This window comes from Ornithorhynchus anatinus, chromosome 4, assembly GCF_004115215.2.
Source record: "Ornithorhynchus anatinus isolate Pmale09 chromosome 4, mOrnAna1.pri.v4, whole genome shotgun sequence".
Taxonomy (NCBI): domain Eukaryota; kingdom Metazoa; phylum Chordata; class Mammalia; order Monotremata; family Ornithorhynchidae; genus Ornithorhynchus; species Ornithorhynchus anatinus.
Genome location: NC_041731.1, coordinates 13,528,300 through 13,551,186, shown reverse-complemented (window position 1 = coordinate 13,551,186; position 22,887 = coordinate 13,528,300). Strand labels below are relative to the sequence as shown.

Sequence of the window (22,887 nt, the reverse complement as noted above, 5' to 3'; positions counted from 1 at the left end):
AGCATTATTGTCTCTAAAGGAACTTCTGTCTGTGTTTTACCAAGTTCAGTATTGAATAAATCATTATAATTATGATTTCGCCAGCAAGGTGGCCTTATTTTAAGACTTTACCTTTCCCCAAAAGTGATCTTTACGTTTACACAGAATATTTTTTGTGTTTGTTCAAGGTACAAAGAACTAACAGAGCAGCAACTCCCCGGAGCACTTCCCCCTGAGTGTACACCAAACATAGATGGACCAAATGCTAAATCTGTACAGAGGGAGCAAAGCCTGCATTCGTTTCACACCCTTTTCTGCAGGCGCTGCTTTAAATATGACTGCTTCTTACATCGTAAGTGCAATTATTGTACGTTTCTCTTTTCTTTCTTTGTTTTGTACCCTTACACTGTAAAGTTGCCTTGGGGATGACACATGACTAGCTAGAGAAAATGCAAATGCTCTGTGAAAATGTCACATGCTCAATCTCCCATTACGACAAGAAATCCCATGGTTGATTTTGTGTGCTACATTTTCCCAGGCGTGTTCTGGATTAACAAAAAGCAAGCACTGTTGCAGAGTGTTCGTTTTGTACTCGTGGCCCTTAAAACCAATCCACCCCATTTGGAGTTTTCTTTGTTTCACATTGACTGGGAAAAGAAATAATAATGAGTTTTGTGGGGTCGGTAGTTTAATCATTTCCTTTCTCGAGAAGGTTTACACATTTCTAGACCTGGAAAAGTCATCATGAGATTTCAGTTTTCTGTCATCTAGTCCTGCCTCTGTGTCCACACAAGTAAATAAATCAATTGTATTTACCGAGGGCTTACTATGTGCAGAGCACTGTACTAAGTGCAGTTAGTACATTGTGTGCAGTTGATGGGAACGGGAGGGAGAACATTAACCTATAATAGTAAAAAGTGATGGAAAAAGGAAGAGTGGAATAAATGATTAGTATAGACAAAGGGTGGCTGATGGGGTGAAATGACCGGATTAGGTGGGTAGTATTTGGCAATGCCTCTTGTGGGAGGTGGCTTCTCAAATTGGGAAGGAGCTCTGGAAACTCAGGGAGGGTGTGGGTGGAGACAGATGAGACCAGAGCAAGGTACAGTTGGGAAGTTAGCTTTGGTGGGGGGAGATTGATAAATACAAATTGGGGTGCTCTTTAAGAAGGAGAAACCTGGTGAAGTCGTTGGTCTGCAACTTCTAGTTGCAGGGGGAAGCGGGAGGCCGATGAAGGTTTTCAGAAGTGTAATGATGGGTGTGGAGAGAGCCTTTTAGGAATACAGTCCAGGGAGCCAGAGAAGATAAAATCGATTGAAAGGGGAAGAGCCCAAAGGCAGGGAGACCTGTCAGGATGCTGATGCAGTAAAACAGCCATGTGATGACCGAAGCTTAAAGCAGGATGGTGGCCAGGAGGGTGCTGAAGACCCCAGGAAATAATATATAGGAAATACTGGCAGGATTTAGAGACAGACTGAGTGTGGGAAAGAAAGGTTTACGACAGGGACAGGGAGGATAGTGATGTTGCCCCTCTTTCGAACAAGGAAAATATTACAAATACTTCAATACTTGGTGAACACTTGTAGTCTTTAGTTACACTTGACTTCAGAAGGTGCTTATTCCTTTTTCATGTACTTAAAGCATAAGGGAAATGATGTCCTGAGGACCTTTAAAATGTTCAGCCTTGCAAGGCATTTTGGGGATCTCAGTTCTGCCGCTTGTCTGCTCTGTGACTTTGGGCAAGTCTTTTCACTTCTGTGCCTCAGTTTTGTAAAATGGGGATGGAGACAGCCCCATGTGGGACTAGGACCGAGTCCAACCTGATAAGCTTGTATCTACCTTAACACTTAATACAGTGCCTGGCACATTTAACAAATACCACAGTTATTAGCTTCCAGTGCACTGGCTATATGGTCATACTTCAACTAAAAAGCAATGAGTTAATTTTTGGTCTTTCTGAAGTAAAGTATTTGGAATCCACACATCCCTTTGAAGTTTAAAAGTCCCACGGGGGACCAAAATTGTTTTTAATTTTTGAAAAAAAACTTTAATTGGATCAGATAGACTCTTTCAGTTTGTCAAAAATGTGTATAGTGGAGACGGCAAAATGTTCTGTCTGGTTCTGATTTTCACTCAACTGAGGGGACAGAGTCGTGTTGGTCAAACTAGGGCTCTTGAATACTGTTTTTTTACCCATCCTTTTTGCTTGCAGTGCTTTGTTTCCCTGTAGTTTGCAACGTCTCTGGCCCACTGCCCTGGTCCCAGGCAGGATTGGGGTGACACCATTTAAGCCATAGTCCAGGCAGCTTTGTGGTTGGGATGGCAGTGAAATGGCCAGGGCCATAGTTTAAAATAGAAGTATCACTCAATGGTGAGGTCTGTAGACTCTTGGACTTTAGGAAAGCTTTTGCCACGTGGCTCTGGAATATTTCTGATGGTTTTGCAGCAACTTCCAAGGACTTGGTTGCTGCGATTAGAGGACAGGCTCTGAGAATTTGAGGGTACTTTGTGGGTTATGGAGGGATGGAAACGTGACCTCCTTGGCACTCTATCCTTGGGAGAATAGCAGCTTTCTCTTTAATAGCTGACTTTGATCAGGCTTCTCATTTTGGAAGCTTACTTTGAAAATTTCACTAAACCAAGTACTAATGACATTGAAATCAGCAGTTGAATTCCGCGAAGAGTCAAATTACAGGTGCTCAAAGATGAAAAAAAACCCAAAAATCAGCACCCAAAAGCAGATGTACATTTCAGGCACCAGAGTGGGCTCATTATTCTGAGGACCATCTGTTGTGGGAAGAGTAAGCAAGTTTGGTAGAGATGGAATAATGGGAAATGGAGAGTGATCAAGGAGTGGGTTTGCTGAGGGATTGTTGAGGAGGAATGACAACATGTATTTGAAGCAAGACTTCACTATGACTTACTCCTTCATTTTTGTGATGAAAAAGACGAATGCATAAATGTGGTGTTATGTTACTATAGCCTGGTGACTGCAGGGATCACCATTTGCATTCTCACACTAGCCAGTCAGTCATGTCGGTACTTGTGGTTATTGATTGGTGAGCATTTTGTTGCCTGGTAATGTTGGGGCTAATTGTGGCAGGCTAGGATCTCCTCAGTCCTTCTCCCATCAAAAATAGCTTTTGGAACCACCGTAGCAGGGCTTGGATGTCCGGTAACATCTCAAAGTCCTGAAGCCCTCCGATTTTTCCCTTCCAGGAATGGGTGAAAATTGGGGGCCTTCAACTTAGCAAATCCCACTCCTTAGACCACTGCCAATCCCCATCCCTTCCCTTGGTTCTCAGATAAACATCCCCAAAGTGAAAGGGGGTCATTCAGGGTCCAGTCATCCTCTTGCCTTCTTCTCTGGCTAATATATCCCTTGGCACCCAGAGGCCACTCGAGCCCCCCTTTCAAATGCGGACATGGAGGTTAGAGTGTTACAACAGGGTTTTAGTAGATAAATAGAAATCAGTCAGTCAATGGTATTTATTGAGACCTTGCTTTAACTAGTTAGATAATGGATATAAAAGAATCTGAGATCCAAAAGCACCTTTTCCTTCTCTGTAATACGCTTCCCTCTGTCTCCTGGCAGGACCCTTTCAGCTTTTCTGCAAACATCCTTGGTGCACATGTTCCCCAGGTCCATTTCCCTCAGCCTCTTGGGGAATCCCAGGTTTCCGATCCACCCTGTCCATGTTCCTTCCTTCGGGATTTTTGGAGGCCAGGGTGAAACTGCTGTCAATCCACGCGAAATTTGTCTACCATCTCTGTTATATTGTACTTTCCCAAGCGCTTAGTATAGTGCTGTGGATATAGTAAGTGCTCAGTAAATGCCACTGATGATGCTGATTACTTCACTCTAACCTAAAGAGGCCCAGGGATTTCTCTCACCCCCACACCATGCCAGTTAATTAGCTCCCTCCTCTTTTACCAGTCCCCCTCTTAGATTGGCTGTATTCCAGGTGGAGCCACTAGCTAAATGCCTGGCAGGCAGATTAGCTTTCGCTTGGGAGCCAGACATCCTTAGTAATGTGTTTCAGCTTGTTCCATCAGGTTTCTGAGGGATCCCTCGCCCGCCTCCCCGCCCCACCTCGATGTGAGAAGTTAGCTTGAAGAACTGTCACACTGCTAAGCTACAGTTGTCTATTGAGCTAACCGTAGCTTGCTGATCTTGAAACTTGGAAGATAATTATTTACGTATCATCCCTAATTGAACCAAGAAGTGAGTCATTATCACCGGCGAAGTTTTCACGAATTACTAGAAACCACGCTTTTAGCAGGATTGGAGTGTTTTGGGGTAGATTGCGGAACTCCTGGCCTGAACCTCTCCATAGGGTCAGTGGAAATAGTATTAAATGTGTCCTGTAAGCACAGCACTGCACGGTTCCATATCAGCTTTTCTGGAAATAACTTCCTCTTAGAGTGATTGCAGTTGAATCCTCCCTTTGGCTTTACCCCTGCTCCTAGCACCTTACCCCGGCCGCTTTTTTGACTGGTGGATCCAGATCTCCAGGGCCCCAAAGTCAGGAGGACCAGTCTTGGCAGCCCTCTCCTCCTCTTTGGCCACCTGCCCTCCCCTCCCTCATTCCATCCTATTTTGGTGGCACCTTGGCACCCTCACTCAGCATCCTTGAAGGGTGTGGATTCAGTTCTGACTCCAAAATGTTGGCGTAAGTGAAAAAATACCAAACCTGAGCTAGCATTTGGTTTCCCGGGGCTGCTTCCTGGTCCAGAGCCAGCCTGAGTCTCCTGCTCAGCTTGCCCGGTGCTTGAAGCTCCTCTCTCAAAAGACCAGTGGTAGCGGCAGGTTTGGTTTAGTAGCGAAGAATGGGGAGCAGGGCTAGGATAAAATGTGGGTAGTGAGTGGGAGAAAAGCATATCCTGCCCCCTTGTAGCCCTGCCTTTCGAAACTCCCTTCTCCTTGTTAGTCCCTCAATCCAAGCCAACACTCTGGAAATTTTCCTGGCCTGTTCTGAAGATGCTGTCTAACCCTGACCTTGAATGTTGACATTGGTACCCATGGGGTAGTCAAGTTGTTGTTCAATTTCTATTATTGGTGTCGAACTTAAAATAACCAGGTAACTGGCGTTACTAATTTGATCAACCAAGGTTGCGGCACCTCACAAATCCAGCTGATTGACAAAACTGAAGTCGTGGCTGCTCGTCATGATTTTCTGTGATGAACTGGTTGCCAGTCCAGCTAACCAAGAGTTGGTTTTATGGGGCAGGTGTATGTTGGTTGATCCGTGTCATAGAGAGACTTTGATTAGATATGTAAACGTAGTATCTTCATTATATTTGAAACCTCTGCTATTGAGCATTTATTTACTCATAAAAAAGTTACAGGATCTTTAGGGGCAGCATAGTTCTGGCGTTTCTTCTTGCTTCAGGTTTACAGTTTCCCAGCCATCAGAACTCTGATAACATCTAAAGGATGCAAAGGGAGCAGCTGGGGTTACCGATTGCAACTTTTATGTAATCTAGAAATGTGTATGGGCAATGCCTGCCATTCTTCATCTAGCTACTGCAGGCACATTATGTGTTGAAAAGCTCCCTCAATGAGCCGTATTTATTATTTACTGTGTTCAGAGCACTGAACTAAGCACTTGGGAGAGTACACCGTAACCGAGTTAGTGGACACATTCCCCACCCACAACGAGCTTACAGTCTAGAGGACAAGTTTACAAATGGTATGTTCCCATTTTGGGCGTATCTTAATATTTCCTCTCATTAGTCCTCCTATTGAGGTCTAGTCACACTCTCCAGCCCTTTCCGAAGTGTAATATGAGCTGCAATTAGGTCATTTGTGAGGCAGGATTTTTTTGAGATGAGGTGTAGTCTACTCGTAAGGAAATTACTTTCACTCCTGGAAGGAGCCACATTGCAAATTTATGTATTTCTGTTGCCGGCTGGCCCGAGTCCGCATTGCGGAAAAACAGGTCTTAAGTCACATTTCTGACGGCGATCAGCACCGAGAGCAGTCTACTACAGGTGAGGCGTGTATGTGAAAGGAGTGGCCTAGATCGGCCCCACGATATGTCTGCTCATCAGATGTGGGGCAAGAGGGAGGTGCAGGGGTTGGTGCTCGTGTCAGTGTTTCATCCTGCTGCTGGGCCTTCTTTAGGATAGCCCGCACCAGAGTCTGACTGATTGGGGTATAACACTTTTCAGTTGAATTTTGGGATCATGAGCTTGAAACTGACCCACAGAAAAGAAGCCTGGGTGGACCCCGACAGGTCCCCCTCACACAGCCCCAGGATCACCCAGCTGCATGTGGTACTCACTCCGCGGACCTGGTGGGGATGTCAGTGCTGCTGGCCTGGGGGCTGGAGCTCTTGGGGGATCTGGGGGTTTGCACTTCAGTGGCCGGATTTACCCACAGGTGCATCTGGCTGCGAAGGGAGTGGCCTCTATCTTTATGGGTTGACTTGAGGGGATCAAGCCAAGAGTGGCATCAGGACAGAGTTAGAGCTTAGGCAGGAAGAGCGATTCTCCCCCCACACTGAATACTGAGAAGACAGAAAGCAAGGGGTTCCCACTGGACCATGAACAGGAAGAGAGGAGAAAGAAGGTCCCATTCAGCCAATTGAGCAGGACTAGATTTAGAGAGGGATAGCAAAGAAATCCTCTCTGTACGTGAGCTGAGTTTAGGCCAAGGGGCAACCTTCCCTGGTGAGGGAATGGGGATTAATAGATAGCCTCTCAATCCTGCTGCTTCTTGAACTCATGACCTCTAGTTTTGGCCCAAACTGGCAGAGTCACCTCCAAAGGGACTCTGGCTTGAGACCTATTTGTTCCTCATTACTTATAAGAGAAAAACCTCATTTTTCAGATCCAGTGAATGTACTTCTCGCAACTCAAGTCTAATAGCAAAATATCCCAGTCACAATTGGTTTGAATTTAAAGAGCAGCGTCTTATTTTGAATACATTTTAACACGTAATTTGTTCTCACTGTAATCCCTTAGAAGGAGAGAAACCTTTAGAATCATAAAAGTCATAGTAAATCTTCTTTCCCCAGCTGATATCTAAAACAGATAGCTCTTATGCTTTTTCTTAGCATTTTGGGTATTGGCAAGTCTTGTAACAAATTAAGGCTCTACCTAGCTCCAGCCTGGATCCAATTAAAGTGTAATCCCTTGTTAGTAATGTGATCTTTACCTTCTGAATGCTAAATAACTGCAAATAATCCCCACCTAGTTGTACCAATTTAATTCTAAATTTAGTTCTAAATTAGGTGGCATTGATCTTATTTTGATATGCAACAATCTCATAGATTTGAAGGTAATTTAGTTTCTTCTTTTTTTTTTATTCAAAATCATTGGGGTAACATTTTTATCTGCTCCACAATTCAAATGTTGTACCCACCACACTTCTTTTCAATAAGGGAAGCAAATTCATTTCATTTCACCTTTTCCTGTGCCTGGATTTCCAATGTCATTGAGTTCTTCATTTTTCTAAGTATGTATTTAAATATGAGTCTTATATCCTTGTTAAATGAATAATGTTGAGTACATGAAATTAGCAATCTGTAAGGCAAACATATGAAAAGAAATCTGGGTGACAGATAATTGGGGCAATTTCCTGCAGTCACATACCTTGAAAAAGAAATCCTTCTTGGCTTAACTTGCCCCCAAACCAAGGTGTATATATAGGCTTTCAGATTTCCACTAAATCTCATCACTTATTCCTCCAAAGCATCTCCAAGATTTCTCTGCCCTTCTATTCCCTAGGCCCAATTCTCATATTCATCTCACTTCTCACCACTGCCGTAGTCAGTTTTGTCATTGTCCTCCTGGCCTCCAACTCCTCTCTCCCAGCTTATCAGGCTGATCCCAGAAAGGGCTCTCTTCCACTGCTTTTCTTTTTATTATCCGTTTCCTCCACCTCCAACCCCTCCAAAAAAAATTAAAAACCCAAAAAAATTCCCTGCCTGCTGAATTGGCTTCAGATTATTCTTACATAATTTAATGCCTTCAGTCATCACCCTCCCCTGCTTTCACCAGTGCTCTTTTCTTCCTCTCTTCCATTCACTCCTCAGGGGTGCCATTTCAAAGGTGAAATTACTGCATATTCGCTGTAATTCACTCTCCTCATTCAAAGATTACTTTGAAGCCCATCACCTTCAGAAAGCCCTTGCTGAAGAAGTGAAGACAAAGAGTGTTTACCAGTTACTAACTAAAATAGCATCCCCTCACAAGGACCACAGGGGAAGAAGAAGTGTTTGTCTTCTCAGAAGGCAAGAGGTGTTTTGAGAACTTGATTATGGTGGATTGCGTTCAGTACATTATGGCTTTCTGTAAAGGATTAGGGTTTATGTAAAGGTGCTGAAGGTTCCATATAGTCATAATTATTAGATCCTTTTGCTCTAGTTAGATAGAATTATAATAGGTTGTTCCTCTCCCAACTATCTTGTTCTTTTTGTTGTGCAGCAAAAACTTTTAGGTGGGTTAGGAGAAAGCCCACTGTCAAGCATCTAGGTTCACCCAAGATGTAATATGCAATTCAGAGATTTTGGGAAGTGGAATGTGGACCTGAGAGTCAGCAGACCTGTGTTCTAATCCCAGCTCTGTTGCTTAGTTGCTCTGTGACTTTGGGCAAGTCACTTAACTTCTTTGTGCCTTAGTTATCTCTAAAACGGGGATTACTCGTCTTCCCTCTGATTTAGACTGTGAGCCCCATATCGGACAGAGACTGTTCAACCTGACTTTTGTATCTACCTTAGTGTAGTGTGTGGCATACAGTAAGTGCTTAGCAAATAACAAAAAAAGCCCTAATGTGCATCACTATTGAGAAACCTTACTACTCCTCTTTCGCTTTTTTCGAGGGGGTGGAGGGGGAGGGGGGAGGGGCAGTATTGTGGTAAGTGCTTCCTATGTGCCCAGGCACTATTTGAAGCACTGGGATAGCTAAAAAGATAATCAGGTTGGACACAGTCCCTGTCTCACATGGGGCTCACAGTCCCATTTTACAGGTGAGGTAACAGAGGCACAGAAACGTTAAGTGACTTGTCCAAGGTCACACAGCTGCCAGAGCTGGGATTAGGACCCAGGTCCTTCTGACTCCCGGGCCCATGCACTATCCAGTAGTCCTCTCTGCTTCTCATTTCTTTCTCCTTGCTCCATTTCAAAGCCAGATGGGGCTTGATATTTGGGCAATGCTGGGGCTGGTTTTTTTGTTGTTGTTTTTTTTTTAAGAAAAAAACATTCCTGGCTGCCATTTGCCTTTATTACCTGCTCTTTCAAGCACGTGGCACGTGGAAGGCCAATCAATGGGCCCCAAAGAGTCTCTTAATTTCATGTGACTAAGAACTGTTTGATTTTAGAGACCTCCAGGACCAATCCTGAAGAGCCTCTCTACCTGGAATATTGTCTTTTAGAGAGCAACAAGTTCTATAGTTCTTCTTGCTCTCATTGAAGGATGTCTTCCTATCTCTTCTGAAGAAGCAGGTGGTGTCTCCAGTGGTTTGTGAATATGGCTGCTGCAGCTTCTAATAAAAATAGAAACCGTTTCTCTGGCAAGACTCAGGATTTTTGTCCTTACTGATTTCTCAGTTTATCCATCGTAACTCATTTAATTAACTAGGTAACCAGCAGCCTTAGAAAGTACTTGACAATGTGATTTATAGGAGAAACAACCCACCCCATCACTTTAACCAGTTCTTACCGAGAGGGAGGGGACTCCTGATTGTTGAACAGAGCATTAGCATGGTTTACTCATTAATCCCCAGACTCTACTTACAGTGGTGGGGTTGAATAGTCACCGGAGTGGGTTTTGTATTCCAAAGATACAGTCTGGACAGTGTATAACTTTATCTCATTCACAGCATTCCATGCCACGCCCAACACATATAAGCGGAAGAACACAGAAACAGCACTAGATAACAAGCCTTGTGGACCACACTGTTACCAGCATCTGGTAAGACCCGCACGTTTATGTCCTGGAGTTATGGGAGGTCGGCTTGATTGGGATCTGCCACATCTGCTCCCTTACCGGGATCTCTTATGGGGATTCAGTACCTGTGCCTCCTGCTGCTTAGACCGTGAGCCTCATGAGGGACCCGATATAATTTTGTATGTACCCCCATTGCTTAGCACAGTGCCAAACACATTATAAGCACTTAACAAATGCCACAGTAATTATTGTTGAAAGGCATTTCAAGGTGGCAGCTAGAAGGGAACACAGGCTGAAAAACCACAGCACTCCAACAACCTGTTCCCAGCTCCTGCACTTGCCCTGGTTTGGTTCTCGACCCTGCTCCTGACCCTAATCCATTTTAGCTCGCGCTACCCCTCTGGGGCCAGAAATTCTGAGTCGGATAGACCCCTGGCTTGAGGAGTGCAGCGCTATGTAAGAAACTAGGAGTTTGTGAAAGGGAACGCCTCCTTGCCTATCCCCCGTATGAGACCTTAATTTGTTTCAGGTTAGGCTTTTATTTGATTTTTCAGGCCCATTTGAATAACACTGCTTTTGAGGCAATGGCAGCATATCGAGATCAGGAATCAGGTTCAGACATGGTCTTACTCGGGTCATTATCCCTTGACCCCAAATGGTAAACTGTACATCTGGGCCAGGAAATCCTTACGTGGTTTCAGCAGTAACCCTCTTTCCTTTGAGAATGAATGAGCCTTTTGCCTAGTGGAGGGCCGTCTAGAAAAATGACTTCTAGTAAAATGGCTGTTTGCCTGGGAGTTTCAAGAAGTCTACAGCATTAAAAAAACAAAACACAAAACCACCGCACATAATATTCTTAGGGCTCCGATCAAAGGTGACTGAAATGTGCTATTACTTGTGTCTTCTACTAGTAGGTAGTGGTTGCAACCCGTTAAACAGCTGCTACATTGCACTTTGGAGGAGGCCTTGCCCAGCTACACTCCTAGCCTGACCATTGGGCAGGAACACTGTCTGTCCTTCTGGAGCAAAGTGTTCAATTTGGCGAAGACAATCAAATTACCGTTTCACCTCTATCTGTACTTTATGTTCATTTCTCCCGTTAAAGTTGAAATAAGGTTTAAATATTTCAATATTTGTTCTCAGATGCAGAACTTTGTAGCTGAAAATGTGCTCCCTTGCCCTTCCCCCCACCCCCCCCATACAATCTTTGAAAATAATGATGTCCATGATGAGTAGATTTGGGAAATAAGTGATTAGAATGTTATGGTTGCACGTGGAAATTTCCTGGGTGTTTTTTTGACTGGGGTGGGGGCAACTTACTCCACTCCATCCCAGCTCAGATGGAAAGAGAACTAAGTTCCAATTCTGACGGTCACTGTGTTCCTTTTCTAGGAAGGGGCAAAAGAGTTTGCAGCTGCCCTGACTGCCGAACGGATAAAGACCCCGCCAAAACGCCCCGGGGGCCGCCGAAGAGGAAGGCTTCCCAATAACACCAGCAGACCCAGCACCCCAACAATTAACGTGCTGGAGTCAAAGGACACCGACAGCGACAGGGAAGCTGGCACTGAAACCGGCGGGGAGAATAATGATAAAGAGGAGGAGGAGAAGAAAGACGAAACCTCTAGTTCCTCTGGTAAGAGAGCTGTACTTAGGCGACTTGGGTCTTTTCCAAGCTTTTTTCCGCATTGTTATGCTCTGTTTTGAGGCGATTTAAACCAGTGTTGCAATAGAAGTGATTCGGTTGGATCGATCAAGTTTTCGATGTAGTGAGAAGCTAGAATCACAACCATCTTAACAGGAAAGCGCCAGCTGCCCAGAGTAGCTATTTTTATGTTTGCGCTAACCAAGCCAGGAGTGTTCAGGACCGACGGGCTAATCCGTAGATAACCAGAGCTTGGCTGCTTCCTCCTTAAGATGCTGACCTTTCAGACATATCACCGACCCTCGGGAAGCAGGGGCAAAGAGAGGAGGTAATATTGCAAGAAGTCAATTTTGCAGCTAGCAACCATTATGTCAAGAGGCTAAAACAGTTGGAAAATTGCTCACTCTTAGAACTCATGCTTGGTGTACTGAATTCAGTTTAACGACTGCCTGAAATAAGGGTCTTCCTATGGGCCAAAGGTTTGTAAATATCGGGTTCGTTTGGATAGTTGTCGGTAGGCGAGGAGGTTTGCACTTGGACTAAAACTTAACTTTTGTAATAGTGGAAAATGTCAGTTATCCGTGCTCTAGGCCCGTTCCCCATTTCTGTGTATGTAATTGAGAGCTTGCTGCTTATGACTTTGTTTCTCAAGGTAGAGTGGCTTGATAGACTATCTTTTGTCCAAAAGAGTTCTGAAATATTCATGGTAAGTGTGTTTCCAGGGAAAATATCCTGCAAATACTCATCTCAAACTCTTTCATCTACCCTGCAGAAAGTATTTTCTTGTTCTTGGAATATCATTTCCCGGTGCCACCAGTCTTGACTGATCATGTGTAACTTTGATTTTGCAGAGGCAAACTCCAGGTGTCAAACGCCAATAAAGATGAAGCCAAATATTGAGCCTCCTGAGAATGTGGAATGGAGTGGGGCTGAAGCCTCAATGTTCAGAGTTCTCATTGGCACTTATTACGACAATTTCTGTGCAATTGCCAGGCTAATAGGAACCAAAACTTGTAGGCAGGTAAGATCATTCATTCATTCATTCAGTAGTATTTATTGAGCGCTTACTATGTGCAAAACACTGTACTAAGCACTTGGAATGAACAAGTCGGCAACAGATAGAGACAGTCCCTGCCGTTTGATGGGCTTATGGTCTAATCGGGGGAGACGGACAGACAAGAACAATGGCAATAAATAGAGTCAAAGGGAAGAACATCTCATAAAAACAATGGCAACTAAATAGAATCGAGGCGATGTACATTTCATTAACTAAATAGGGTAATGAAAATATATACAGTTGAGGAGACGAGTATAGTGCTGAGGGGATGAGAAGGGAGAGGGGGAGAAGCAGAGGGAAATGGGGGGAAAGAGGGTTAAGCTGCGGAGAGGTGAAGGGGGGGCGGTAGAGGGAGAAGGGGAGCTCGGTCTGGGAAGGCCTCTTGGAGGAGGTGAGTTTTAAGTAGGGTTTTGAAGAGGGGAAGAGAGATCAGACAAACATTTTCACCAAAAGGACCAAAAATCACAATGCCCATAAGCAGGTAGTAGTAGCTGTATTTATTAACTGCTCATTTGGTAAGGGGCACCGTGTTAGACACTTGAGAAGGGTGTGTGGTGGTGTTTTTTTAGGGTACTTCAGTGCCTACTATGTGCCAGGCACTGTACTAAGCGCTGGGATAGATAAAAAGGTAATCAGGTTGGATGCAGTCTCTGTCCCATACAGGGCTCACAGTCAGAGGGAGAAGGATTTAATCTGTGTTTTACAGACGGAGTAACTGAGATCCAGAGAAGTTACGTGACACGTGCGGGTCACCCAGCGGACAAGTAGCCTAGTTAGAATTAGAACCCAGATCCTCTCATTCCCTGGCTCATTCCACCAGGCCATGCTGCTTCCCTAGTATAGGGTAATGAAGCATCATGTTCCCTGCCCACAAGTGGTTTACAGTGCAGTAGTGGAACCGAACATAATATAACTAGAGAGGTCAAAAATAAAACTGGACATATATGAACGAGGTGGAAATGTGTACTGATATTTTGTACCACAAGTTTTGTATATTAATTGGAGTTACTTTTTCATCTCCAATTTTAAATTCCAACAACTGCAAAATATTTTTGAAACTGTTTTTGGGTTTTCACCCTTTGTGTCCATTTAGACTAGAGCAAGTGTTTAAAGAGTTTGAAGTGTTTAAACCTACCATTCGTAATCACTGGAGTGTTTTCTTTTTGCTTTTTTTCTTTTTTTAAAAATGGCGTTTAAGTGCTTTACTATGTGCCAGGCATTGTACTAAGCACTGGGTTAGAACAAGCTAATCAGGTTAGACAAAGTCCACATCTCATGTGGGGCTCCTAGTCTTTATCCACATTTTAGAGATGAGGTAACAGGCACAGAGGAGTGAAATGGTTTGCCCAGTGTCATACAACAGGCCTGGTGGAGCCCAGCTGAGAATCTGGAGGTCCTTTAACTCCCAGGCCTGTGCTCTTACCATTAGGCCAGGCTGCTTCCTTTCTCTAAGTAATTCCGCTGTTGCAGAAATGGTGACTGATTTTGCTTCATTATGAATCATCTGGCTTTGTCCTGGTTCCCCTCCCCAGGTCTATGAATTTAGAGTAAAGGAATCCAGTATTATCGCCCCAGCTCCTGCTGAAGATGTTGACACCCCTCCAAGAAAGAAGAAGAGGAAACACAGGTGAGCCTCTCACATGGTTTTCAAAAGCTGAGCTTGACAGATGTTAGGACAATTCCTCAGGATGTTAGGATTGGTCCTCAGGATTGAATTTCACCCAGTAAGTGTAGGTTGTCAGGATGGAAAGGGGACAAATGAACGAGTGTTTGCTAGACTGTGGAAAAAATGGTCTCTCTTCAAAGATCTGGCTTGTATCAATAATTAGCTGAACTTAAGAAAAGTGTTTTCTCCCTATTTAGCATTGTTGGAAGAGCAACCAACTTCTTGGCTTGACTCTCCAATTAATGCAAGTTGGGGTCCCAGGTTAGAAAAGGCCTGGTGAGTTTAAACCAAATGTTTTCTTTTGAAAGTCTGGGTTTTCCCAATGGGCAGAGCCACTCTTAAACACAGCCCGAGTTGTGCTGCTCAGGTCGAGGCATCCACTGACGTGGGGAGGGAACCAAGGGCTTCCACTCCGATCTCAGCTGGCTTTCCTGATAAATACATAAGAAAGATGGGTTGCTTTGAAACACTACAAAGCCTTTAAATCAGGTCTTAGGGGAGGGAAAGGAAGGCAAATCGATGGATCAGTTTCAAGAAAGGGGGTGAGGAGAAATGGTTCTCCGCTGCCCCGTCTTCTGTACATGAATGATACGCAGCAGTTCTCGGAGGGGCAATGGGGAACTTGACTCTTCAGGTTTTTCAGTAGTGGGAATTTAGGTTGCTGTGGATGTTGGGGGAGATTCTTTCCCACACACATGATGTGAAAAGTATATTACCTCAATCAGTTTGGTGATAAATGGTGTGAGGAATTGGAGCAATAACTCCCTTATCAGTAGCTTGTTTCATAGCGGAAACAGAGAGATGTTGCCTTGGCATTTACAAAATGAGAAACTCCTGTCTCCCGGGTGGCATTGTACCGTGCGGTGTCTGCCAGGGAAGTGACTACTCTGGCAAAGTTTTTTGGTGGAAGGCAGGTGTATATCACACCAGATGCTCTTGGGGTAACTTCTAAAGGCTCTTTTGACCAGGAGATACCAGTTACACTGGTCCCCTGAGCCACGACTTGAGTTGGAATTTCAGAGTGGTTGTTAGTTCCCACAGACATTTTGTCATTTGGGGTTGGGGGGACGTTTCCCACCGACAATCTTCAGTTGGCTTGTTTTGATATATTGCGCTACTGTCCTCTCCCAAGCGTTTAGTACAGTGCTGTGCACACAGTAAGCACTCAACAAGTACCATCATTGATTGATTTTTTGTTTGCGTGTATTGTGTTTTTGCAGGCTGTGGGCTGCACATTGCCGAAAGATACAACTGAAAAAGGGTTAGCAACTTTCCGTTCAACTTTATCCGTGGCTTAATATTTTCTCTGATGTAGTAGTATTGCTTTGAGGACCTTATATATTTCCACGTGGGAGGGGCCCAAGTGTGGCACAAGGAAGCCGAAGAGTAGTTAACCGAACATTAGTCACACACCACCAGAATTGAGGATGTTCTGAAATGTGTCCATTAAGGAAAATAAAAGTAAATTGAGAGAGAGAGAAATTCATAACCCTCCAGAAGTCTCATTATTGCATGACACATAATTTAAAGTAATGGGATGAAGAGAGGGTGTTTTTGTTAAAGGAAAATGAGCTCTGGAAATCTGGCTGTAGTCTAGAAGACAGTTGCTGCTGCTGAGTCTGGGGACTTATAGAAATTGGGAGGAAACTGCTTTACCTCATTTACACATCACTCAAAGACAGGAATTTTGTAGGCACATTTAAGGAAAGCCCAGTTAAACTCCAGAGGGTACAGGGAAGACTTTCCACTTGTTAACTGTGCATATTCAAATTAGAAGCCCTGGCTCAATGCTTTTTATACCGGTATCTTTATTCAGATGGCTCCTCCAATCATGTTTACAACTATCAACCATGTGATCACCCGCGCCAGCCTTGTGACAGTTCATGCCCATGTGTAATTGCTCAAAACTTTTGTGAGAAGTTTTGTCAGTGTAGCTCAGAATGTAAGTATTTGCCTATTTTTTATGCTCTCATGCCCATTTTAATAAGATGAGCCCTAAACTGTTTTGTTGTTTGCAATTTAAAGCAATATATTTTATTTTTTAAATGGGGACCCCTCCCCCCTCCCTCTTTTTCTTCAAATCAGCTCCCAGGATTGAATCTAAGAACTGGTTTCTGGGAGTGTTTTGCATGCTAGGCCGAACTGAATCAAAAGAAGCTGCTTTTTTTTTTTTTGGCTTTCCCCCTCCCCCTCCCTCCCCCTCGCTTAAATAGGAATCCTAAATAAAGTTAGCACAGTCTGGAAGAGGGACCTAGGGAAAGCTGCCAGATGCCCCTGGCCATCCAAAACTAAGTGTGACTCGTGGGAACGTTGTGTTGTCAAGGAGTTAATATAAATAGGCTGAATTTCATACATAAAGCAGTAGGCGACCAGAAATGGCAGACTGCACCTTGTGAATTATTAAAAGTAAGACAAAAAAGCGACAAAGTGGTTCTTTTTCTGAAGTGACTCATTTTCCCTCTTCAAGGCCAAAACCGATTTCCTGGGTGCCGTTGTAAAGCACAGTGTAACACTAAGCAGTGCCCGTGCTACCTTGCTGTTCGTGAGTGCGATCCAGACCTCTGTCTAACCTGTGGGGCCGCTGATCACTGGGACAGCAAAAACGTGTCCTGCAAGAACTGTAGCATTCAGAGGGGCTCCAAAAAGGTGGGTACAGCTTACTTCCCACTCAGTCTGAGGTAGTGAATGCCATCCGTTAGTTCGCTCATCAGCCCGAAAAACTGCAGAAAGCTCTCTCCCGCTTAGTCGATTCCTCTTTCCTTTCCATTTTCATCTCACGATCTCTTTTTAGAAACCATCCAGTCATTACTTTTCTAGAGACTGTTGAGTTGTTTTCTCCCCATGGGAGAGCTCCACCCAACCTTGCAAGCACCTGTCGGTGGTGTCCGAATGCCATTTTCAGCGTGGCTCAGTGGAAAGAGCACAGGCTTTGGAGTCCGAGGTCATGGGTTCGATCCCGGCTCTGCCACTTGTCAGCTGTGTGTGACTGTGGGCAAGTCACTTAACTTGTCTGTGCCACAGTTACCTCATCTGTAAAATGGGGATTAAGACTATGAGCCCCACGTGGGACAACCTGATTCCCTTGCCCAGTGCTTAGAACAGTGCTCTGCACATAGTAAGCGCTTAACAAATACCAACATTATTATTATTATTATTATTATTATTATTTCCAGGGAGTGCCAGAGATAGTTTGTTCAGACCAATAATAGCGCTTGCATTTAACCTTTTTGTACTTGTATCCGTAAGTCTCTAACTTCTAGAGAAGCAGCATGGCTCAGTGGAAAGAGCACGGGCTTTGGAGTCAGGGCTCATGAGTATGAATCCCAGCTCTGCCACTTGTCGGCTGTGTGACTGTGGGCAAGTCACTTAACTTCTCTGTGCCTCAGTTCCCTCATCTGTAAAATGGGGATTAAGACTGTGAGCCCCACGTGGGACAACCTGATTCCTCTATGTCTACCCCAGCGCTTAGAACAGTGCTTGGCACATAGTAAGCGCTTAACAAATACCAACATTATTAAAATACCAACATTATTAACTTCGGTAGCCTTTTAAATCTGAATTATTTCTCTTTAGCGTAATGAAATAAATTATCATCTTTGGTTGAAAGCTGCCAGAGGGCAGGGGCATTCTCAAAACAACCCCTGGTCCAAATCCAAAGACTTTTGAATCGGAAGATTTGATTTGTTCAGCCCCATTCCACACCTGGGGCCTTACCAAAGGAGTGATACCCATATTGTCATTTGAAATGGTTTAAAGTGTTCTTGTTGCAAGTGTGGGAACGGCTGTAGATGGGCAGGGCAGGACCCAAGCAGAGGGGGTTAGTAGAGCAAGAGTCTTTGCCCCACTTCCCTCCGGAAGAAGCCAGCCATTTTCTGCCAGCCTCCCTCTCCCCCAACACTGCCCACCTTCTGTGGCTTTGGGGGAGAATTAGCTCATTGGGCAGTGTCCGTGTTGTTAGGGAGCCACTTTCCACCTAAGGGCCTTCAAGGCTCCTGTTAACTTGCTCGGTATCCTTGATAGCTTTTTTCTTGGACCAACAAACGACTTAGCCAATCCTCAGAAATCCCCCATTGTGTTCCTTCTTGACAGAACTTGGGCACGGGAACCCGCTGCTAGTGGTTCTCTTTGTGGCAAGACCCCATGCATCCTTGTCCTTTTGGGATAGTGAGAGATTCCTGCTGAAGGTAGTCTCTGTGCTGACATTGTCAGATGCTTTTGGCTGTGCACAGTGTGGTGCTTCTAATGTTATATTTCCATATATATGAATGAATATAAGTGGCTGGCTTATATGCAAGTCTTGGTCTCCAAATGGCAGCCAGCCCACTAAAAATTGAAGTCACTTGAGCTTGTGCCCCATCCAGTGTAAGCGTGAGCTTTGAACTCTTGAGTTCAAAGTTCTCCATCAAAAATCACCTGGGATTGCCCAAGAACCTGCCTCAAATCAGGCAGTCCACTCATGGGTCTTTAAGGTTCTGGTTTCTTCTCTAGCATTTGCTGCTGGCACCTTCTGATGTGGCAGGCTGGGGGATTTTCATCAAAGATCCCGTACAGAAGAATGAATTCATCTCTGAGTACTGTGGTGAGGTAAGGCACGTTTTATACCTTCAAGCCCATTTCAGGTAGAGCGTGCTAATTAACCATGCATGGGCTAAAACAGTGGCATGCTTTGCTTTTCCATAGTAGAGTTCATGTGTCGAGAACCCCATTTGACCTGGACTGTGATGCGAAATGAGTAAAACAATGCTTTGGTGCTTCAAGGGTAACACACCCTTATTGATCATTCAGTTATGCCCGGCCCGAGTCGAGACTTGGGCACCCGGCAGAGGGAGGAAGAGATCTTTCCTGTATGTGTGTCACAGGGTCTGCTGATTCTACAGCTCTTCTGTCAGGACCAGTAAAAGTGACTTTATGATCTACGGTTGTAGTCGTGGAGAGACCGGCTAGCTGTATAGGATCGCCAACTTGAGCCAACCCAATATTTTTCAGCTAGACTGTGCTTACAGTGCCTAGTCAAACGCTCATCTAATTAACCCAATTTTCCATTTCCCAAGATTTGGGCTGGAACTTGAAATGGCTTTGGGGCGACTCGCTCGGAAGGGCAAGTCACGCGGAAAAGCCATTACTCTTGGGGCTTCCTCGCATCCAGCCACAGCTGTTCTTGGCCTCTGCACTTTCCTGCAGGTAGTTTTGGGAGCAAAGGAGAAAAGGTGACTGCAAGGGTAATTAATGAGAGCGGCCCGCTCAACTGATTCATCAGGCAGGGCCCTCGATTCAGAGGGCCATTGGAGGTCTGATGGGTTTCCAGGATAAGCTCTAGGCATGTGCCTTCCCCTGCCCAGACCCCTCATCCAGTCGACAGCAAATGGTCTTTTCTATGTCTTTCTTTTTTAGATTATTTCTCAGGATGAGGCAGACAGAAGAGGGAAGGTCTATGATAAGTACATGTGCAGCTTTCTATTCAACTTGAATAATGGTATGTTTATGGGTGAGCCCCATTTTGTCTTTAGGGACAAGTGCATCGGAAGACTTTCTACTGCATATACACCACTGAGAGATGAATTCATGGTCAACTTTTCTAGGCCTGGGATCACCAGAGAAGTACCTCCAGATTAAAGGCTGGAGGGGCATTAGCTCCTGCTAGATGAATTTGGGAATGGTTGCTTCCTTCAAAACCGACTAGAGTGGAGAAAAGCACACTGTTAACCGAGATAGGAAGGTTGAGCGAGTGGCGTTGATAGTGTTTACTTCTAGATTACGGGTGCTTTTTTGGCCTCGGTCTTGTTCCTTTCTTATTTTCCCGAGTAAAATCATCACTCTTTATTGATGTGGAAAATTTCCCTACTGTCCCTCCCTCTTAGACTGTGGGCCAGGGACTGTAATTGATTTGATTAGCTTGTACCTATCCCAGCGCTTAGCACACTGCTTGGCTCATAGTAAGCGCTTAACAAACACCATTATTATTATTATTTATTATGATTTTACATTGCATCGCAAAACATCTTCCAAGCTTTTGTTTCTGGATGTGATATCAGAGTTAAGTAGGTAAATGACCTGTCTTCCCAGGTGGGAGAGAGAGGTGAGCTGTCAAAGTTCCTGTGGGTATCACTCTTACGGCCAAGCTGAAAATTAAGGAATTCTTAGTCTGAGTTTGTGTTCTCAGACATATTTCATTTTGAGGTGGGTCGGGGGGGGGGGGGGAGCATGATCTCAGCATCTGTTTGGATGAAGCCACGGGAAGGATTTCCCTAGCAAAACAATGCAGAAAAGTGCACAGTCTTGACTGAAGGGAAGTTACCTTACCGTACCCTAAAATCCGTAGCCCTCGGCTAACTCAAATGGTCTATGCTTTCAGCAAACAAGTCAAGACCGAAGAATTGCCCCAAATTTTCCTCATTTTGACTGGATATGACAGCACTCTCTGTGTTTGGGTTGGATCAGGAGTGTCTGGTTTATTTGCTTTGAGGTCAAATCCTAAAGGACTCTGAATGATCCTAGCCAGACAGAATAGCCTAAAAGCCTGCTGTGTTTCTGTGCATTGTTAACACTGAGTCCTATTTGAACTTAGAAGTTGATGAAGCAAACTTACGTTCACATTTAATCATTGTTTCCAGATTTTGTGGTGGATGCAACCCGGAAGGGTAACAAAATCCGTTTTGCAAACCATTCGGTAAATCCCAACTGCTATGCAAAAGGTAAGCGTTCAACCAGCCCCCTAAGCACGTTTTGATGTAAATTTACCACCAGGGATAGGGGACAGGCCCAGTTGTGGGTTGAACTCAGTCATACGTGGCAGTCATTCTGTGGTTTGTTCCTGCCGAATGACATTATCTTGTGTCCTCTTTCCCCAGTCATGATGGTTAATGGTGATCACAGAATAGGGATTTTTGCAAAGAGAGCCATCCAGACTGGTGAAGAGCTGTTTTTTGACTACAGGTGAGTAAATGTGTATTCCTAGGGTAAACCCCGGGTTCTTTCCCTCTGGACCCATAGCCATTGGTGCTTTGGGAAATCATGTCATATTCTGAGCTGGGGGGAGTGTTCTTGTTCAGGGTGTGTGGTTGAATTAAGAAAATAAGACCCCTCTACCAAGGAGCCTGTTCCAAGCAAGCAAGGCTTCCCCTCTGACCAGTTGAAATCATTTAGTCCTCGGGGGACCCAGAGAAAGCCACCTGGTCAGCAACTCTTCCCTTCAGGCAGGGGGTTATTTCGTCATCATTGAGCCTGCTTCCTGCTCTCAGTAGCCAAGGATTTAATTATATTGTTTCCAATTGAGTTTTCCTCCTTCCTCTCTCACTAGAAAGCATTTCAGGTTGGTGCCCCTCTCTGCCTAGGAGAGCAGTCAGCCAGGGTGGTGGTGGTCTAAGCCAGTAAAACGTAAGCTGAAGGAGAGCAGTGGGAGAGGCCAGGGCTGGGATGTATGTACGGGGGATAAGCCCGTGGCTTTGAAGTCTCTGGGCAGTTTAGACTCCTGACACCCCCACTTCTCTGGGAATTGTGCTGGTCTGCTCACTCTGTGAGTACCACTTCAACTGTTTCCACCTCTGTTGCAATAAGCAAACCTTGTACTTGGGACACGCGATCCCTTGAGGCTGGGCCGAGGATAAAAACAACACGTTTTATGTCTCACTTTGTTTCAGATACAGCCAGGCTGATGCCCTTAAGTATGTGGGCATCGAAAGAGAGATGGAAATCCCTTGATATCAGCTACCTCCTCTTTTAAAAACAGCTGCCTTATCTTCAGGAATTTCTAGTACTGTGGGCAATTTTAGGGAAAAAAAATGCAATTTAAAATTCTGAATTTGCGAAGTACTGTAAGAATAATTTATAGTAATGAGTTTAAATTCAACTTTTTATTGCCTTCTCACCAGCTGCAAAGTGTTTTGTACCAGTGAAATTTTGCAATAATGCGATGTGGTACATTTTTCAACCTTGAATAAAGGATACTTGAACTTCTTCTCTAAGTGTCAAATTAATACAGCCGGATGGAAACGTAGATCCCATTGTTTTGGATAGGCGGTCCCTCTCCTTTGACAAACATTCTCCACTTGAAATATCCTAGCTTTACCTGTAGATTGCACTCCCACCATCATCCAGTGCATCCTGAATCCAACCCCATCTGTTAATTACAGTCAAGGGGACAATCGTGGATGTTATCTCATCTTTGTAAGTGCAGGTGTCCAGTGGAGAGGCTGTGCCTAGGGGACTCTGACTTGGGATCGGGCCAGTGGTGGTGAAGAGTGAGCTGCCTTGATAATTTTCCAGTCACCTCAGACCATTCTTTCTGAAGAATGCCACAGTGGCATCTCTTTGCTTTTCAAATGCTGGAACAGGTCAGAGCGGGAGATGGGGGGAGTCACCAGAGCCAGAAGCATTGTCAGACTGTTTAAATTGATAACTTAGGAAAATAACTTAGGCAGGACTATTTTGTTGGTTTAATGCTAGAAACAAGGACCAGGTAGTTGGTTGGATGTAACATAGCCCCCCACACTTCAAACTATAAGTCCCTGTTCCTTTGTCCCCTCCAGGCTCCTCGGGAATGAGCCGCCTAGAAAAGACTATGGGCCAGTGTACTCGGCCGTGTAAACTGAGACCCTGTAGAAGGTGTCAGTGCCGGGCTAAGAAACTCTTAGAATATTCACCAGAATTGG

General features: G+C 44.6%; 1 protein-coding gene across 6 annotated transcripts in view; it reads left to right on the top strand.

The window, feature by feature from the left end:
* EZH2 (enhancer of zeste 2 polycomb repressive complex 2 subunit) overlaps window positions 1-22,195 on the top strand; it is a 72,396-nt gene extending 50,201 nt beyond the window's left edge. For 4 of the 6 annotated variants that reach the window (XM_007661506.4, XM_029063134.2, XM_029063133.2 and 1 more), the window contains exons 8-20: window positions 168-346; window positions 9,807-9,898; window positions 11,267-11,507; window positions 12,368-12,537; window positions 14,106-14,200; window positions 15,460-15,500; window positions 16,056-16,181; window positions 16,707-16,885; window positions 18,728-18,823; window positions 19,631-19,712; window positions 20,851-20,931; window positions 21,088-21,172; window positions 21,877-22,195. In XM_007661506.4, the coding sequence (XP_007659696.1) occupies window positions 168-346; window positions 9,807-9,898; window positions 11,267-11,507; window positions 12,368-12,537; window positions 14,106-14,200; window positions 15,460-15,500; window positions 16,056-16,181; window positions 16,707-16,885; window positions 18,728-18,823; window positions 19,631-19,712; window positions 20,851-20,931; window positions 21,088-21,172; window positions 21,877-21,937 (1,528 nt within the window). In that variant the 3' untranslated portion in view covers window positions 21,938-22,195. The remainder of the gene's footprint in view (window positions 1-167; window positions 347-9,806; window positions 9,899-11,266; window positions 11,508-12,367; window positions 12,538-14,105; window positions 14,201-15,459; window positions 15,501-16,055; window positions 16,182-16,706; window positions 16,886-18,727; window positions 18,824-19,630; window positions 19,713-20,850; window positions 20,932-21,087; window positions 21,173-21,876) is intronic. The other 2 variants (XM_029063135.2, XM_029063132.2) reach the window with 1 other exon arrangement.
* The last annotated feature ends 692 nt before the right edge of the window (window positions 22,196-22,887 follow it).